At 37.6% G+C, this 19172-nt stretch overlaps 1 protein-coding gene across 10 annotated transcripts in view; it reads right to left on the bottom strand.

Moving 5' to 3' along the window:
- The window catches only part of LOC147127771 (uncharacterized), a 48501-nt gene extending 36250 nt beyond the window's left edge, over positions 1-12251 (bottom strand). For 8 of the 10 annotated variants that reach the window (XR_015084170.1, XR_015084169.1, XR_015084172.1 and 5 more), the window contains exon 1: positions 11879-12251. Coding sequence is in view for 5 of the 10 variants with exons in the window: in XM_086020358.1 (XP_085876484.1) it covers positions 11879-12005 (127 nt within the window). In the remaining 5 variants the exon portion in view is untranslated. Of the gene's footprint in view, positions 1-11428; positions 11545-11878 lie in introns of all 10 variants that reach the window. The other 2 variants (XM_086020357.1, XM_086020356.1) reach the window with 2 other exon arrangements.
- Between the last annotated feature and the right edge of the window lie 6921 nt (positions 12252-19172).

The raw sequence follows: 19172 nt of genomic DNA on the forward strand, positions 1-19172 counted from the left end.
TGGATGGATGGATGATGGTTGAATCAGCATTGATATAACATTGTGATATATGGTTGAAAAGCAAACGTTGACCTAATATTTTATCAACCTTGCGCTTTCTGTATAATTTCTACTTTAGGTTTCAACGTAGATTCAACACTTAAGTTGAACCATATTTCAACATTGATTCAACCATATTTTGCTATCTGGGTACAGTATGCAGTACTGTAATATATCTAAAAATGGATGCGTAAAAGTGGGGGATAACACATTTTTACAAGGATAAATTAGACACTTAAGCCAGAGCCCGATATCTTGCAAAAATAGGCATTATAAATGGTTTGGATCCTTACACAATTCCCAAAACTGAGCGGAAATACAAACCGGACCTACTTTCTCCTTTGTGTACACCGGATATTATCGGGAACCTTGTGTGTAGTGTGAATACACTAAACATCGGAGCAATTTTAACACAAATCTTTAGCCTCCGGTGTGCAATTTACAAACGGGTAGGTGCAGGCGGCAAACATAACACCGTCACTCGGACTAAGGTACGTGCTTGCGTGTTTGCTTGTGAACCGTCCACTTAAACTACACGAACTAAGTACCATATTTTCCAGACTATACGTCGCTACGGAGAACAAGTCGCACCAGCCATAAAATGCATTATAAAGAAGAAAAAAAACATTTAAGTCGCCCTGGAGTATAAGTTGCATTTTTGGAGGAAATTAATTGTGCGCTTAGTACACATCATTTCCATCGAGCTACGATGGTAACATTGAGCTAACATTCACACATGTAGCAGTCAAGAAAGTTACGGTAAGATAACTTTAAACTCACCAAAAGGGTTGTAGATCGATTAAATAAGTCTTATTTATCGTCCACTATGTAGAATGTTTCCAAAAGTATTTATGTATTTGGTCATAATTATCTCTCTGTTCGTCTTCTCCGCTCTCTGCTCCGTACGTGCAGACTGATGCAAGACCTCAGCCGGAGCAGGGTTATTATAGTTTTGGATTTTTCATTTTAGTTTAGTTTTTATTTCACTTTGACTTTTTATTTCTAATTCAGTTAGTTTTAATTAGTTTTTAGAAAATATTTGTTAGTTTTTATTAGTTGTAGTTTTGGGGAAAATGCTTGGTTTTAGTTTAGTTAATTTTTTAGAATTTGATGTATTTGTCAGGAGCGTTTTTTTTTTTTACAGTAACAAGTGTTGCTAATTATTCAAATAAAGATAACATTTGAAAAATGTATTAACTTACTAACTATGTATGACTAACCATCAACAAATAACAGTATGAACATAACATCACAGTCCACTTAAATTTAAGTGCTATAAAGCGAAGAAAAGTGCAGTGCATTAATGCTGCTTATAAAGTGAAAATGCAGATGAAACAAGCAACAGAAAACATAACATAAAAACCTGGCAATTGAACAGGAGACTGCAGACTGTAACATCAGAATATATGTCAAGAACTGTAAGTCCTTCCATATTGACACACACACAGAGATAACACAGAGAGAGAGAGAGAGAGAGAGAGAGAGAGAGAGAGAGAGAGAGAGAGAGAGAGAGAGAGAGAGAGAGAAAGAGAGAAATATTACCGTATTTTCCGGACTATACGTTGCTCCGGAGTACAAATCGCACCAGCCATAAAATAAATTATAATTCATTTAATAATATATTTATTTTTTATATTTTAACCATTTAAATTATTCATGCATTTTAATAGCTTTTAGGATTTATCTTTATGTTTCTTTATGTAGGTTAATAACATGTGAAATGATATACACTACAGGTTATTCTGCCCGTTGTAAAGTCCATATGTAATGCAGGTTTATATGCAGCCTTAGAACGCCCTCCTGTGGTTGATTTGTGCATTGTTTGCTGACCTTGAAAAGGAAAGGGATAGAATATAATGTGTTAATAATTTCACACACAAGTTGCTCCAGAGTATAAGTCGCCCCCCTAGCCAAACTATGAAAAAAAACGTGATTTATAGTCCGGAAAATACGGTACTTATTTTATTTTTAACAATGTATGTGATCCTTGATCATTCCTTCTTTCCTTTCACCTCACTCACTGAGTGCATGCAAGTATGTGACTATAAGAGAGAGAAAACAAGAGGATTCTGAAGTATATAAAACTTATTGCTATGAAAATGCATCCTTTCGCCCAAAACGAAAGGTTGTTTATGCTGAAATATTTTCATTTTACAGCCGATAAGCCATCCTACTTCATTCGTTTTGACATGTCCTAAACGAGGGTTCCCTCGGTCTTATAAGCATGCATGAGCACCTCCGTGTTAACCTGAGAGAGAAACGGGAGGACATTCCATCACTGTGACAGACCGGTCCATCTGTCCGTCCGTAACATTTTGTTGACGGCCGACAAATGACGGGTCACATTTTTAAAAAGACGGATTAAGCATTGACGAAAACCGTCTGCAGTCCGTCTCCAATCCGTCATTAGTCTATTTTTAGCGGCGAGGCTTCAATGGCCGCGGTGAGGCTGTTTGTGTATAGAGAGACACTAGAGTAGTGTGCCTTCAAGCGTGCCTGTATTTTCTAATTCTGACTGCATGTACACCGCCCCTCCCTCGTGCTGTTGGGGCACACCATTACAAGTAGGGGTGGGCGATATGATGATATTAGATCGTTAAGCAATTCAACGTGTTTACAATCTCATAAAGCCGGAAAATTGTTTGATCGTCTACATGGCACATTCTATACAGTTTAGCTCGATGGCGGCGCAAAGCCGCTGACGCGTATACCCGACCAACCAATCACAGCACGCACAGTGCACCGTACGTGACACTCCCCGCCTCCCTGTTTGTTTGTATACAGCGGGGAGCTATAGCAAAAAGTATTAAAGTATTAAAAAACGATGTAAAAAAGAATCTTGATAAAATTGTGATCGTGATTTTATTTTTTAAAAATCGTGATCTGATATTTTTGCCAGATCGCCCACTCCTAATTACAAGTGGGGGAGGGAAATACCACAATCCATGTAACAGAGGTTTCGGTTTCGCATTGGCCGCGGCTTGCAGCTTCAGGGTCCTAAAAGGAGAGACATACCGAATTTTCCAGGCTATAAGTCACTCTATTTTTGGAACACTTCGGGAAAAATGTTTAATTAAGCCGCACCTTTATATAAGCCACACCTATCTATGTTGAAAACTTTTTGACTTGTTGAAAATTTACTGCATTTACAGAATGGGTCACTGATAGTGTAGTGGTACACACGCCCGAGTTGTGTGCGGGCAGCGTGGGATCGATTCCCGCTCAGTGGCGGTGTCTGTGTGTGCCCTGCGACTGGCTGGCGACCAGTTCGGGGTGTAGTATGCCTTCGCCCGTTGACGGCTGGGATAGGCTCCAGCACCTCCCCGCGACCCTGTATAGGATAAGTGGTTTGGGAGATTGACACATGACGCATTTACAGAACGATTATGAACTGTAAATATACATGTATGTACGTCACGGATTCTTTCCTAACAGTGCCTTTTAACACTGCAGCAACATTGCTGATTAAAACAGAAGAGAACCAAAGGAAAATAAACAGAACTTCTCTTCATTTCACTGCCGACTGCCGCTCCAGTTTGTCAGCTAATGCCCACCAGACTCCACCATCTATTGTTCTACTACATTCTACATATGCACCTGTCTTGTTTTATGTTAATAAAGTCAGCAAACTAACACAGACGTAACATCAGCCAATCGCATTCATGTGAACTTCAGGCACTTCTAGGAAAACATCAAATCAAAGCATTACAGCACCTAATGCAATAACCTAGTCTATGGCGCCCTCGCCTGTTGAACTCCTCCACCTGCAGTCACATCCAGTTAATGGTAAATGTATTGTATTGAATTGTACTGTCATTCTGGTTAGAGTGCCCCGAGCGGTGGAAGAAAAATCCACAGAATAGCCGCACCGGACTATAAGCCACATGGCTCAAAATCTAGGAAAAAAAGCCGCGGTTTATAGTCCGGAAAATACGGTATTTAGTCCAGCCGTGGATAAGGTTGCCCGTGCTTCAATTTATTTATTTATAATTTATAATTATTAATATTTTATTAATTATATAATGGCGGCATGGTGGTCGACTGGTTAGCACGTCCGCCTCACAGTTCAGAGGTCGTGGGTTCGATCCCGGCCCCGGCCTCCCTGTGTGGAGTTTGCATGTTCTCCCCGTGCCTGCGTGGGTTTTCTCCGGGTACTCCGGTTTCCTCCCACATTCCAAAAAAACATGCATGGTAAGTTGATTGGACTCTCTAAATTGCCCCTTTGTGTAAAGCTGTTGCCATGGTAACAGGCAGTTCGCCAATAATACCGCTGATTTTGAGGGTCTGAACAGGCAAGAAATCTCGCGAAACTTTGGACACACATCAGGCCTGGCAAAAATCAAGATTTTTTTATTTCATTGTACAATTTGTAAAAAAATGGCTCGCTAGCGCCGGTTGTACGTTTCACCTACATCGACGAAGTTTTGGTGGTAAATTGAAGGAATAATTATTAAATAGTTATCCCACATTTGCTTGTTATTAATCACCAAATAGCTGCCACACGTTTGCCTATCATACTGCGGTTGAATGAACATATAATCCTGAGTGATTTGATAACGTTACATTCATATAGTGTTGTGTGGATTAGTAGTTTTAGATTAGAGCAGCATGGAGGTTGTGGGATCGATTCCCGGCCATTGTGACTGTGTCGAAGTATCCTTGAGCAAGATACACAACCCCCAGTTGCTCCTGATGCTGCATAATCAGTAGGTAGATGAGCTGGAGTGTAAAGCGCTTTGAGTACCCAAGGTAGAAAAGCGCTATATAAGTACAGCCCATTTACAGTATTTTAATTCAATTTTACCACGACCCTTGTGAGGATAAGCGGTATAGATAAAGGATGGATGGATGATGGTTGAATCAGCATTGATATAACATTGTGATATATGGTTGAAAAGCAAACGTTGACCTAATATTTTATCAACCTTGCGCTTTCTGTATAATTTCTACTTTAGGTTTCAACGTAGATTCAACACTTAAGTTGAACCATATTTCAACATTGATTCAACCATATTTTGCTATCTGGGTACAGTATGCAGTACTGTAATATATCTAAAAATGGATGCGTAAAAGTGGGGGATAACACATTTTTACCTTTTTTTCTAAAACGGCGTCATGAGTAACGGCGGAAAAAAACTGTAGCTTACTTGCATATTATTAAAAATGTATTATCTTACTTTTGGCAGCTCTCCAGGTAAGCCTTTAGCACCCTAATGGCTTCTCCCCGGTCCCCAATCTCAGCGGCAAATCTCCTCCACCTCGACATGCTGCTGACGTCACTCGCCAGTGTGCTTGAGCACAATTATTCTCTCGTCATTATCACCACCACTTGTAGAACTCGCGCTGTATCTCCATTTCGGTGAAAAATGATTCAATTTTTTGGGAGCTTGTCTTATTTCGTGTTAAGAAAGTCAGTATGTCCAACAAACTACGTGCTGATAACTACACTGCTGTATTACACTCGTGTATATCGATGCAGCATAGACAGAACACAACCCCCACCCGTCACCTGAGACAATCACAATCGTGTGCCCTTCAGGGACCACTCGGAAAAGAGCTTTCCCTCTGTTCTCCCTGTTTGTTTGTGTCCTTCTCCTCCTCCTTCTTTGTCTCCTTCTCATCTTCCTTTTCTTCTCTTCTTTGTGTAGAACGAATGTGTTTTTTGTTTTGTTTTTGCAGACCTAAGTGCCCAATGCAAGTAAATACGCACAGTTGGTAGTGCCGCTTTTGACGCATTCGGAGGCAATTTTTGTTGTTTGCCCATTTCGCCGAGTAGGCTGAGATGAACTTTTGGCCGCCTTGCGAGCACGTCACACTAGGGTTCACGGTATACCGGTACCAGTATAGTAACAATACTCGAGTTTTTAAAACGGTACTCTACCAACATTTAAAAACAAATTATGCTTTTATTTCATTTTATTGAATGTGATTGAATTGGGAAATTGAAGCCTGTCTCTTTAAGCACATAGCGAGGCCAGCGAGTGTGATGTAGTTGCTCACGCTTCTCCGTCTCCTTACACAGGCTGAGAGAGAAAGTGAAGTAGCGCAGACAAAGCAGGTGGAAGACAATGAGAAACAGCGATAGCAGCTGCAAAAAAAGCCTGTACTCGTTGATAAAACGGGCACCCGAAGTACGGTGTGAAAGTACTTCGGGTTCAAACCGAATGACAAGGGCGACCCACTGAACACAGAAGCACCGCAGTGCAAGCGGCTTCTGTTCTACAAAGTGCTGCAAAGTCTGCCTCGCGAAGGGAGGCAACATATCAAATTTGTCCAAACATTTGAAGGACAACCACGCAAATTTATTTTGAGACTTCTGTCAAGAACGGCAGGTGATAATGTTGTTCACTAGTTCACTACATGTCAATGAAATTAGTATAAAGCTCCTCCCAGCCCAGTCGCAAACTTTCAGTAGCCAACATGCAGAGAGCTAAAACATGTTCAGGGGGTGAAATTAAGCTGTTTTAAATCACCAAATGTGAGTGATTTTTGTATTTGTTTAGTAATTTATGAAGACCAGTGGTCTAAAAAATAAATAAAGTAAAGTCCATCATATCTTTCTTGTGTACAAGCTTTTAATAAAATACTGTGAATGAGACACGTGATTGCTTTGATTGAAAATCAATTTAGACAGACCAACATACGAAAAAGTAATTCTAATAAATGACAATTTTATATTACTGTATTGTCTGGTAAAAAACTTTAACTTTAAACTCACCAAAACGATTGTAGATCGCTTAACTAAGTCTTTTATTCATCCCCGACCGTGTAGAATGTTTCCAAGTCTCCAAAAGTATTTATGTATTCGGTCGTAATTATACTTTTCCTCTCCTCTCTGCTGAGTGTGCTCCTCCTTACGTGCATGATGCAATACCCCAGCCATAGGCAGGCAACTGCCTGTTTGTGGTTCGTTCTTATTCAACCATCGTCTGTAAGTAACATAGAAAATTGTGTGTGCCGGTAATGACCATGCAACATTTATATAGGAGCTGAATTGTGGCTGATTGTACTGTGTTGTTGACTGAACATACTAATCGCTATCGCTAATGCTAATCGCGGTTGCTAATCGTTAGCATGTCTGCCTATTTGTGGTTTATTCTTGTTCAACCATCGTCTGAAAGTAACTTAGACAATTGTGTGTAATGACATTTATATACAAGCTGAATTGTGGATGATTGTAGGTTGTTGACTCAACATACTACCGTAATTGCAATCGATAATGCTAATCGCGATCACTAATCGTTAGCATTGGCTCATCTTGTTCATGTCTATGAAAATACTTGTGTATGTAATGCATAGATTGAGAGTGTTTTCTGTTTCACAATATAAACAGGCAACTTCGCTGCACACCTGGAGTCAGTGGAGTGTGTTTGTTTGTGAATGTTTAGTTGTTTGGATAAGCTGGCTTCCTCGACTAGCAAGGCCTGTTAGTTTAACAAAACATTATACTTTAACCGTTTACATTATTCATGCATTTTAATAGCTTTTAGGATGTATCTTATGTTCCTTTATGTTGGTTACAATAACGTGAAATGATATAGAAGTGATTGTCATGGCTTGTGATTGCTGACTTGTATTTATGATGTTTTGTCTCCCTCTGCAGGCGCTTTAGAGATAAAGCGCCTGCAGAGGGAGGCAAAACATAAGTCACAAGTCAGCACTAACAATCCATGACAGAAATGTGTTAATAATGTGTGCGACTTATAGTCCAGAAAATACAGTATCTTTGTTTTTATTTCAAACCAAACCCAAAGGTGCAGAGTGTTCCCAGGGTCAGTAGAATGCCTAATAAAGTTAACACCCACCAAGAAAATGTAAACAAATAGTTCCTTGAAGTTAACAGTTTTAAGTTGATTTTTTTTCGGCCATCAGATTTTTAAAAAAGGCCAATAAGTATTCTCTAGTAAGGAATCATATTTGCATTGTTCAATCTTTTCTTATGTGGGAAACGACTACGGTACATGTCCTGTACGAACGTGCAATTATGTTAACAAAATATAAAATGTGTAACAACACAAGCAATATAATGCCCAAAAAAATATTTCCCCCCAAATTTTTCTTAAACAAAAACTAAACTATAGAGTACAGGTATATGAACAAAATACAGAACAGTATAAGAAACATGGTCCAAATACTGTAAATACTGTAACACCAATCAGTACAGTACTTTGCTACAGTAAACTGTACTGTATTTTAGTGTTGATTTTTCTCTGACTTGGGAAAAAATAAGTCTATTTTGAGTTGTTGTGTTGGCTTCATTCTTTGCTGTATGAAAATGTTAGTCTGTGTTTCATACAGTTTTGTTGCTAATTGCAAGAAACTCTCCCGTTGATCATCACTGATGTCTGGGGATTCTTGTGCATACAAAAGCATTTTTGATGCCAAGATGCTCTCTTGCTGGACGGTGGCTTTACATCAGGACTTTTCTCGTAGATTAGAGTTTTTCCGACTCCAAGTGTCAATGTTTTTTACTTTGTGTCCAGCTCCGCATAATCGGATGCATTTCACTCTCTCTTTCACGGTCATTACCGTTCTTCTTCGTTTGGATGCCATGAACGACAGACGAAAATGTAAATGAATGAATTTTAATATTTCGCAATTTCAGTAAAACGCATGCCAAAGAAGTAACTTACACGCCATTTTGGATCCGATGATGGCGCAGCGGTCAGAGTTTTTCCATACTAAGAGCGGGAGCTGCTTGAGTTTACGAGATGCAGGCTTCCCTATGTGTTCCGGGTACAGTACCGGAACCTGCGTTGGAAGTGATCGATCCTTAATGTAATTAATGCATAGCCTACGTTTTTTTTTCCCGGGTGAGGGAATTTCCGTTTGACAAGAGATCCGTAGGTGGGAATACTTATTGTACCAATATTCATCAAAATGCCAAATATCAGCATCGATAATTGGCCCGGACGATAATCTGTCCATCCCTAAAATAAAGCAATGATATTCAAATCAAAATGATTATTTTAATTAAAATACTGTATCTTCTCCCTCCACCAACAACAGAAGTCTAGTGCTGCTGGCTCAGAGATGGTGACACCAGCCACTCAGAAGCAAGCCACTCTTCAAGATGTCTTTCAACAGCATATGAAGTACCCAAAGGAAGGGCAAAGATGCTAAAAGGCTCAACAGGGCAGTTGCAGAGTTTATCAGTATGGATCAAGTGCCAATATATTCAGTAGAGAAAGCTATTAAAGTTATTGTTCATAAAGTCTGTTTTAAAATAAAGAAAATATTGGCATTTGAGTGTTTAACCTGTTTGCAAAAAGTATTGAAAAGTATTGGAAAGTATCAACATACATATTGGTACAGTAAGTATTCCCACCTACGGACCTCTGTTAAACGGAAATTCCCTCTCCCGGAAAAAAAACCTTTGGCATTAAATTTTCTTCTACTGTATTACATTAACGATCAATTCCTTACAACGGAAGTTCCAGTATTCAGAACCCGGAACCCATGGCGAAGCCTGCAGTAGGGCAAACACAAGCAGTTCCTGCTCGATACTTTGACCGCTCCGCCATCATCGGATCAAACGGAAATTCACTCACTCGGAAATAAAACGTATGCATAAAGATCCATGCTTGTCTGATTGCTTGCCCCCTGCCAGTCGCCGTCTGCCTCCTGAGAGTTGACAAGTTTAGCGTAGCTAAATGTCCAAAATATAACGGGGTTCATGTGCGCATTCAAGCTCTTGTCTGCTTCAGCCTGTGTAAGGGGAGAAGCAATCTCCACAGTATTTTTGATTTTGTGGAGGTGATCATGATGAGCTCATGTTTTATGTCAATAAATCCAAACTATTGTGCAGAACATTTTTATAATTTCACAGGTTGAAGTTGACAAGAGTAGTAATGTGTATTTGCATTTTGGTGGCGATCGGTCGCCGTTTTAAACCACAGAACTGACAAAGCGAACAATATTACCATGCTTGCCTCCCTCCTGTGACGTAGACCGCTGAGACCGAAAAAAAAAGAAAGCCGAACTTCAAAAGGGGGCGGGCCAATTTGTCAGAAATCTAATCACAAAAAAATCCCTTAAATCACTATAGAGTCTTGACAAAAGAGGGGGGCATTTTAGTACTGATGTCAGTTTTACATGAAACCTATTATATAAATGCCAATGTTAAGCTCATCCAAGTGTCACTTTAAATTTGTCAGCCCCCACCCCCCGCCCCAAAAATGGGGGTCCGGCCGGGCCGGAGTGTCCGACCCGTCCGGCCCCGGGACGGACTGCCCAGCTCTGGTATTAACCCATTAAAGCCTAAAGCGCCTGGCTCAACAGCTCCCCAAAATCTAGGTCGTCTTTGGAATTACTCTTGAAAACCTCAAGTTTTCCCAGATATTCAACACCAACAAAATAATTATCTCAGCCCCTGTAGCAGACAGAAACATAATTCCAAAAGATTTTGAGACCTTAGACATGTGGCTTGCACACAGGCCCGAGTTTGTTAATCTTTACTGTTTCAATCGAAGATGTAAAAATAAAGTGTCAGTGTAAGAGAATCACTATTTTTAATTTTAAAAATCGAGAGGTAATTACTATCTTCTATTTTGTTACAAAGACGTCGATATTGCCATTGTCTACAAACATATATCTTAACCATATATCACGTTCGACGGGTTCTACCGGTTCAAAGTCCACAAGCGCATCATCTATATCACTGCCGTTACTCATTTCAAAGCGCCCGTGATCGATGGCGTCCGCCATTATGACTCGAAAGAATTCCAGAACATCCTCTGCGGTCACGAACCCATCACGTGTATATTCTGATACCTAACCCTAACCCTTAAGAGAAGAAATTTTTGATGAAAGGAAGAAATTGACGGCGGCACGGTGGCCGACTGGTTAGCACATCCGCCTCACAGTTCAGAGGTCGTGGGTTCGATCCCGGCTCCGGCCTCCCTGTGTGGAGTTTGCATGTTCTCCCCGTGCCTGCGTGGGTTTTCTCCGGGCACTCCGGTTTCCTCCCACATTCCAAAAACATGCATGGTAAGTTGATTGGACACTCTAAATTGCCCCTAGGTGTGATTGTGAGTGCGGATGTTTGTCTCTGTGTGCCCTGCGATTGGCTGGCAACCAGTTCAGGGTGTCCCCCGCCTACTGCCCAAAGACAGCTGGGATAGGCTCCAGCACGCCCCGCGACCCTTGTGAGGAGAAGCGGTACAGATAATGGATGGATGGATGGATGGATGGAAGAAAATGACGGATATGCTCTCCAGGCTTTAAGGGTAGAAAGACGCAACAGCGCTCCGGGCTTAAAGGGTAGAAAGACGGTTATGCACTCCCATCCTTAATGGGTTAAAGTAACAAGACAGACAGACGGCATGTACCGTATGTTGTTAAAATTGGAAACTTGTTCCTCAAAAGTGAAAGTAAGAAGTGACCAAACCTGCTCTGTGGAGAACGATTCTTGGTTGCATCCTGCTAATGGCGTCCAGTAGTTGACGTTGACGCTCGTTGTCCTCTTTTGCTCCAAAAAGTTATTCCCCGTACTCTGCTGTACTTCTTGCACACATTTTCACACGGCAATCATCACATGACTTGCAACTCAAAATTGATCTCTGCTGAGGGATGTGTTGATCACAAACGCGTTTCTTTGTTAGCAGCTAGCGAGCTAAGCTACACTTAGCTAAACTAGGCCAAGCAGCTAAAGCTAAAGCCGAGCTCTCCGGGCTTTCAGGGTAGAAAGACGCAACAGCGCTCAGGGCTTTAAGGGTAGAAAGACGGTTATGCACTCCCATCCTTAATGGGTTACAGTAACAAGACAGACGGCATGTACCGTATATTGTTAAAATTGGAAACGTTTTCCTCAAAAAGTGAAAGTTAGAAGTGACCAAACCTGCTCTGTGGAGAACGATTCTTGGTTGCATCCTGCTAATGGCGACCAGTAGTTGACGTTGACGCTCGTTGTCCTCTTTTGCTCCAAAAAGTTCTTCCTCGTACTCCGCTGTACGTCTTGCACACATTTTCACACGGCAATCATCACATGACTTGCGACTCTAATTTAGTTAGATAAAGTTAACACCAGATTGGCACATTCGGAGTTGTCCGTTCAATAACTCCAAAATGCAACGTCATTGTAACGCAAAGGATGGCTTTGTCCACTCTCTGTAAGGTAGCCGAAGAGCTACAACTCGAATTTCAGCAACCTAATTTGTGGTCTGAACACAAATTGTGGGGTTGTGCTTTTTCAACAGTCTCGCCTGAGTCGTGTTCCCAGGGACCGTCAACAAATATCAAGCAGACGAAATGAAGACGGACTATTAACAAAATAAAAACGTTTTTTATTATTCATTGTCGTGTTTCTTCAATGGTTACACACAGAAGATCTCCAGCTGGTTACGGTACAACCCTCATTTTAGGGAAAAATAATAATAAATGAGATTTTAAAAGGGAGTTTGTATCAATACTCAATAACTTCATGAGTGTACATAATTAGGCCTCCAAAATCATATCACACATTGATGGGGACAACTTGCTTCTACTACAACTCTCATTTTGTGAAAATACAATTTCATGTAGTCCACTGATAGCGTAGTGGTACACACGCCCGAGTTGTGTGCGGGCAGCGTGGGATCGATTCCCACTCAGTGACGGTGTGTCCTGCGACTGGCTGGCGACCAGTTCGGGGTGTAGTCTGCCTTCGCCCGTTGACGGCTGGGATAGGCTCCAGCAACTCCCCGCGACCCTGTATAGGATAAGCGGTTTGGAAGATGACACACTACATGATGAATTTTATGTAATTTTCAGATTTTTTTTTAAAAATGTTCGTTGTTATTGCTGCTCGATAACTTCATGGGTGTACATAATTAGGCCCTCCAAAATCACGTCACACATTGATGGGGACTACTTGCTTCTACTACAACTCATATTGTGATTTGGGGTCCTAATTATGTACACCCATGAAGTTATTGAGCAGTAATAACACCCCAAAATTTAAAAAAAAATCAGAAAATTACCTGAAATACTATTTTCACAAAATAAGAGTTGTAGTAGAAGCAAGTAGTCCCCATCAATGTGTGATGTGATTTTGGGGGCCTAATTGTGTACACCCATGAAGTTATTGAGCAGTATTAACAACAAACATTTAAAAAATATTCTGAAAGTTACATGAAATACTATTTTCACAAAATAAGAGTTTTAATAGAAGCAAGTAATCTCCATCAATGTGTGATGTGATTTTGGGGGCCTAATTATGTACACCCATATAGTTATTGAGCAGTAATAACACCCCAAAATTAAAAAAAAAAAATATGAAAATTACATGAAACTGTTTTTACACAAAATGAGAATTGTAGTAGAAGCAAGTAGTCCCCATATATGTGTGATGTGGTTTTGGAGGCCTAATGATGTGCACCCATGAAGTTATTGAGCAGTAATAACAACAGAAATTTGAAAAAAATTCTGAAAATTACATGAAATACTATTTTCACAAAATATGAGTTGTAGTAGGAGCAAATAGTCCCCATCATGTGATGTGATTTTGGAGGCCTAATTATGTACACCCATGAAGTTATGAGCAGTAATAACAACAGAAATTTGAAAAAATTTCTGGAAATTACATGAAATACTATTTTCACAAAATAAGAGTTGTAGTAGAAGCAAGTAGTCTCCATCCATGTATGATGCTGGTTTGGCCCCCTACATTTGTACACCCATGAAGTTATTGAGCAGGAATAACAACGAAAATTTTTAAAAAATTCTGAAAATTACATGAAATTGTTTTTTCAAAAAATGAGAGGCCTAATTATGTACACCCATGAAGTTATTGAGCAGTAACAACACCAATAAATTAAAAAAAAAGATTGCAAATTACATGAAATATTAATTTCACAAAATATGAGTTGTAGTAGAAGCAAGTAGTCCCCATCAATGTGTGATGTGATTTTGGAGGCCTAATTATGTACACCTATGAAGTTATTGAGCAGTAATAACAACGGAAATTTGAAAAAAAATCTGAAAATTACATGAAATACTATTTTCACAAAATATGAATTGTAGTAGAAGCAAGTCGTCCCCATCAATGTGTGATGTGATTTTGGCGGCCGAATTATATACACCCATGAAGTTATTGAGCAGTAATAACAACTAATATTTCTAAAGATTTCTGAAAATTACATGAAATTGTATTTTCACAAAATGAGAGTTTTAGTAGAAGCAAGTAGTCCCCATCAATGTGTGATGTCATTTTGGGGGCCTAATTGTATACACCCATGAAGTTATTGAGCAGTAATAACAAAAAAAAAAAAAAAATTCTGAAAATTATATGAAATTCTATTTTCACAAAATAAGAGTTGTAGTAAAAGCAAGTAGTCTCCATCAATGTGTGATGTGATTTTGGAGGCCTAATTATGTACACCGATGAAGTTATTGAGCAGTAATAACACTCAAAAATTAAAAAAAAAAAATGTGAAAATTACATGAAATTGTTTTTTACACAATGAGAATTGTAGTAGAAGCAAGTAGTCCCCATCAATGTGTGATGTGATTTTGGAGGCCTAATTATGTACACCCATGAAGTTATTGAGCAGTAATAACACCCAAAAATTAAAAAAAATTATGAAAGATACATGAAATACTATTTTCACAAAATATGAGTTGTAGTAGAAGCAAGTAATCCCCATCATGTGATGTGATTTTGGAGGCCTAATTATATACACCCATGAAGTTATTGAGCAGTAATAACACCCCCAAAAAAATCTGAAAATAACATGAAATACTATTTTCACAAAAAATAAGAGTTGTAGTAAAAGCAAGTAGTCTCCATCAATGTGTGATGTGATTTTGGAGGCCTAATTATGTACACCGATGAAGTTATTGAGCAGTAATAACACCCAAAAAAAAAAAAAAATGAAAATTACATGAAATACTATTTTCACAAAATGAGAGTTGTAGTAAAAGCAAGTAGTCTCCATCAATGTGTGATGTGATTTTGGAGGCCTAATTATGTACACCGATGAAGTTATTGAGCAGTAATAACACCCAAAAAAAAAAAAAAATGAAAATTACATGAAATACTATTTTCACAAAATGAGAGTTGTAGTAGAAGCAAGTAGTCCCCATCAATGTGTGATGTGATTTTGGAGGCCTAATTATGTACACCGATGAAGTTATTGAGCAGTAATAACACCCAAAAAAAAAAAAAAATGAAAATTACATGAAATACTATTTTCACAAAATAAGAGTTGTAGTAGAAGCAAGTAGTCTCCATCCATGTATGATGCTGGTTTGGCCCCCTACATTTGTACACCCATGAAGTTATTGAGCAGGAATAACAACGAAAATTTTTAAAAAATTCTGAAAATTACATGAAATTGTTTTTTCAAAAAATGAGAGGCCTAATTATGTACACCCATGAAGTTATTGAGCAGTAACAACACCAATAAATTAAAAAAAAAGATTGCAAATTACATGAAATATTAATTTCACAAAATATGAGTTGTAGTAGAAGCAAGTAGTCCCCATCAATGTGTGATGTGATTTTGGAGGCCTAATTATGTACACCTATGAAGTTATTGAGCAGTAATAACAACGGAAATTTGAAAAAAAATCTGAAAATTACATGAAATACTATTTTCACAAAATATGAATTGTAGTAGAAGCAAGTCGTCCCCATCAATGTGTGATGTGATTTTGGCGGCCGAATTATATACACCCATGAAGTTATTGAGCAGTAATAACAACTAATATTTCTAAAGATTTCTGAAAATTACATGAAATTGTATTTTCACAAAATGAGAGTTTGAGTAGAAGCAAGTAGTCCCCATCAATGTGTGATGTCATTTTGGGGGCCTAATTGTATACACCCATGAAGTTATTGAGCAGTAATAACAAAAAAAAAAAAAAAATTCTGAAAATTATATGAAATTCTATTTTCACAAAATAAGAGTTGTAGTAGAAGGAAGTCGTCCCCATCAGTGTGTGCTGTGATTTTGGAAGGCTTAATTATGTACACCCATGAAGTTATTGAGCAGTATTAACAACATTTTTTTTTTATAATTCTAAAAGTTACATGAAATACTATCTTCACAAAAGAAGAGTTTTAGTAGAAGCAAGTAGTCTCCATCAATGTGTGATTTAATTTTGGGGGCCTAATTATGTACACCCAATAGTTATTGAGCAGTAATAACACTCAAAAATTAAAAAAAAAAAATGTGAAAATTACATGAAATTGTTTTTTACACAATGAGAATTGTAGTAGAAGCAAGTAGTCCCCATCAATGTGTGATGTGATTTTGGAGGCCTAATTATGTACACCCATGAAGTTATTGAGCAGTAATAACACCCAAAAATTAAAAAAAATTATGAAAGATACATGAAATACTATTTTCACAAAATATGAGTTGTAGTAGAAGCAAGTAATCCCCATCATGTGATGTGATTTTGGAGGCCTAATTATATACACCCATGAAGTTATTGAGCAGTAATAACACCCCCAAAAAAATCTGAAAATAACATGAAATACTATTTTCACAAAAAATAAGAGTTGTAGTAAAAGCAAGTAGTCTCCATCAATGTGTGATGTGATTTTGGAGGCCTAATTATGTACACCGATGAAGTTATTGAGCAGTAATAACACCCAAAAAAAAAAAAAAATGAAAATTACATGAAATACTATTTTCACAAAATGAGAGTTGTAGTAGAAGCAAGTAGTCCCCATCAATGTGTGATGTGATTTTGGAGGCCTAATTATGTACACCGATGAAGTTATTGAGCAGTAATAACACCCAAAAAAAAAAAAAAATGAAAATTACATGAAATACTATTTTCACAAAATAAGAGTTGTAGTAGAAGCAAGTAGTCTCCATCCATGTATGATGCTGGTTTGGCCCCCTACATTTGTACACCCATGAAGTTATTGAGCAGGAATAACAACGAAAAATTTTTAAAAATTCTGAAAATTACATGAAATTGTTTTTTCAAAAAATGAGAGGCCTAATTATGTACACCCATGAAGTTATTGAGCAGTAACAACACCAATAAATTAAAAAAAAAGATTGCAAATTACATGAAATATTAATTTCACAAAATATGAGTTGTAGTAGAAGCAAGTAGTCCCCATCAATGTGTGATGTGATTTTGGAGGCCTAATTATGTACACCTATGAAGTTATTGAGCAGTAATAACAACGGAAATTTGAAAAAAAATCTGAAAATTACATGAAATACTATTTTCACAAAATATGAATTGTAGTAGAAGCAAGTCGTCCCCATCAATGTGTGATGTGATTTTGGCGGCCGAATTATATACACCCATGAAGTTATTGAGCAGTAATAACAACTAATATTTCTAAAGATTTCTGAAAATTACATGAAATTGTATTTTCACAAAATGAGAGTTTTAGTAGAAGCAAGTAGTCCCCATCAATGTGTGATGTCATTTTGGGGGCCTAATTGTATACACCCATGAAGTTATTGAGCAGTAATAACAAAAAAAAAAAAAAAATTCTGAAAATTATATGAAATTCTATTTTCACAAAATAAGAGTTGTAGTAAAAGCAAGTAGTCTCCATCAATGTGTGATGTGATTTTGGAGGCCTAATTATGTACACCGATGAAGTTATTGAGCAGTAATAACACTCAAAAATTAAAAAAAAAAAATGTGAAAATTACATGAAATTGTTTTTTACACAATGAGAATTGTAGTAGAAGCAAGTAGTCCCCATCAATGTGTGATGTGATTTTGGAGGCCTAATTATGTACACCCATGAAGTTATTGAGCAGTAATAACACCCAAAAATTAAAAAAAATTATGAAAGATACATGAAATACTATTTTCACAAAATATGAGTTGTAGTAGAAGCAAGTAATCCCCATCATGTGATGTGATTTTGGAGGCCTAATTATATACACCCATGAAGTTATTGAGCAGTAATAACACCCCCAAAAAAATCTGAAAATAACATGAAATACTATTTTCACAAAAAATAAGAGTTGTAGTAAAAGCAAGTAGTCTCCATCAATGTGTGATGTGATTTTGGAGGCCTAATTATGTACACCGATGAAGTTATTGAGCAGTAATAACACCCAAAAAAAAAAAAAAATGAAAATTATATGAAATACTATTTTCACAAAATGAGAGTTGTAGTAAAAGCAAGTAGTCTCCATCAATGTGTGATGTGATTTTGGAGGCCTAATTATGTACACCGATGAAGTTATTGAGCAGTAATAACACCCAAAAAAAAAAAAAAATGAAAATTACATGAAATACTATTTTCACAAAATGAGAGTTGTAGTAGAAGCAAGTAGTCCCCATCAATGTGTGATGTGATTTTGGAGGCCTAATTATGTACACCGATGAAGTTATTGAGCAGTAATAACACCCAAAAAAAAAAAAAAATGAAAATTACATGAAATACTATTTTCACAAAATAAGAGTTGTAGTAGAAGCAAGTAGTCTCCATCCATGTATGATGCTGGTTTGGCCCCCTACATTTGTACACCCATGAAGTTATTGAGCAGGAATAACAACGAAAATTTTTAAAAAATTCTGAAAATTACATGAAATTGTTTTTTCAAAAAATGAGAGGCCTAATTATGTACACCCATGAAGTTATTGAGCAGTAACAACACCAATAAATTAAAAAAAAAGATTGCAAATTACATGAAATATTAATTTCACAAAATATGAGTTGTAGTAGAAGCAAGTAGTCCCCATCAATGTGTGATGTGATTTTGGAGGCCTAATTATGTACACCTATGAAGTTATTGAGCAGTAATAACAACGGAAATTTGAAAAAAAATCTGAAAATTACATGAAATACTATTTTCACAAAATATGAATTGTAGTAGAAGCAAGTCGTCCCCATCAATGTGTGATGTGATTTTGGCGGCCGAATTATATACACCCATGAAGTTATTGAGCAGTAATAACAACTAATATTTCTAAAGATTTCTGAAAATTACATGAAATTGTATTTTCACAAAATGAGAGTTTTAGTAGAAGCAAGTAGTCCCCATCAATGTGTGATGTCATTTTGGGGCCTAATTGTATACACCCATGAAGTTATTGAGCAGTAATAACAAAAAAAAAAAAAAAATTCTGAAAATTATATGAAATTCTATTTTCACAAAATAAGAGTTGTAGTAAAAGCAAGTAGTCTCCATCAATGTGTGATGTGATTTTGGAGGCCT

The sequence above is a fragment of the Filicampus tigris genome, chromosome 21 (genome assembly GCF_054856515.1).
Source record: "Filicampus tigris isolate MCC_2025a chromosome 21, RoL_Ftig_1.0, whole genome shotgun sequence".
In the NCBI taxonomy this organism is placed as follows: domain Eukaryota; kingdom Metazoa; phylum Chordata; class Actinopteri; order Syngnathiformes; family Syngnathidae; genus Filicampus; species Filicampus tigris.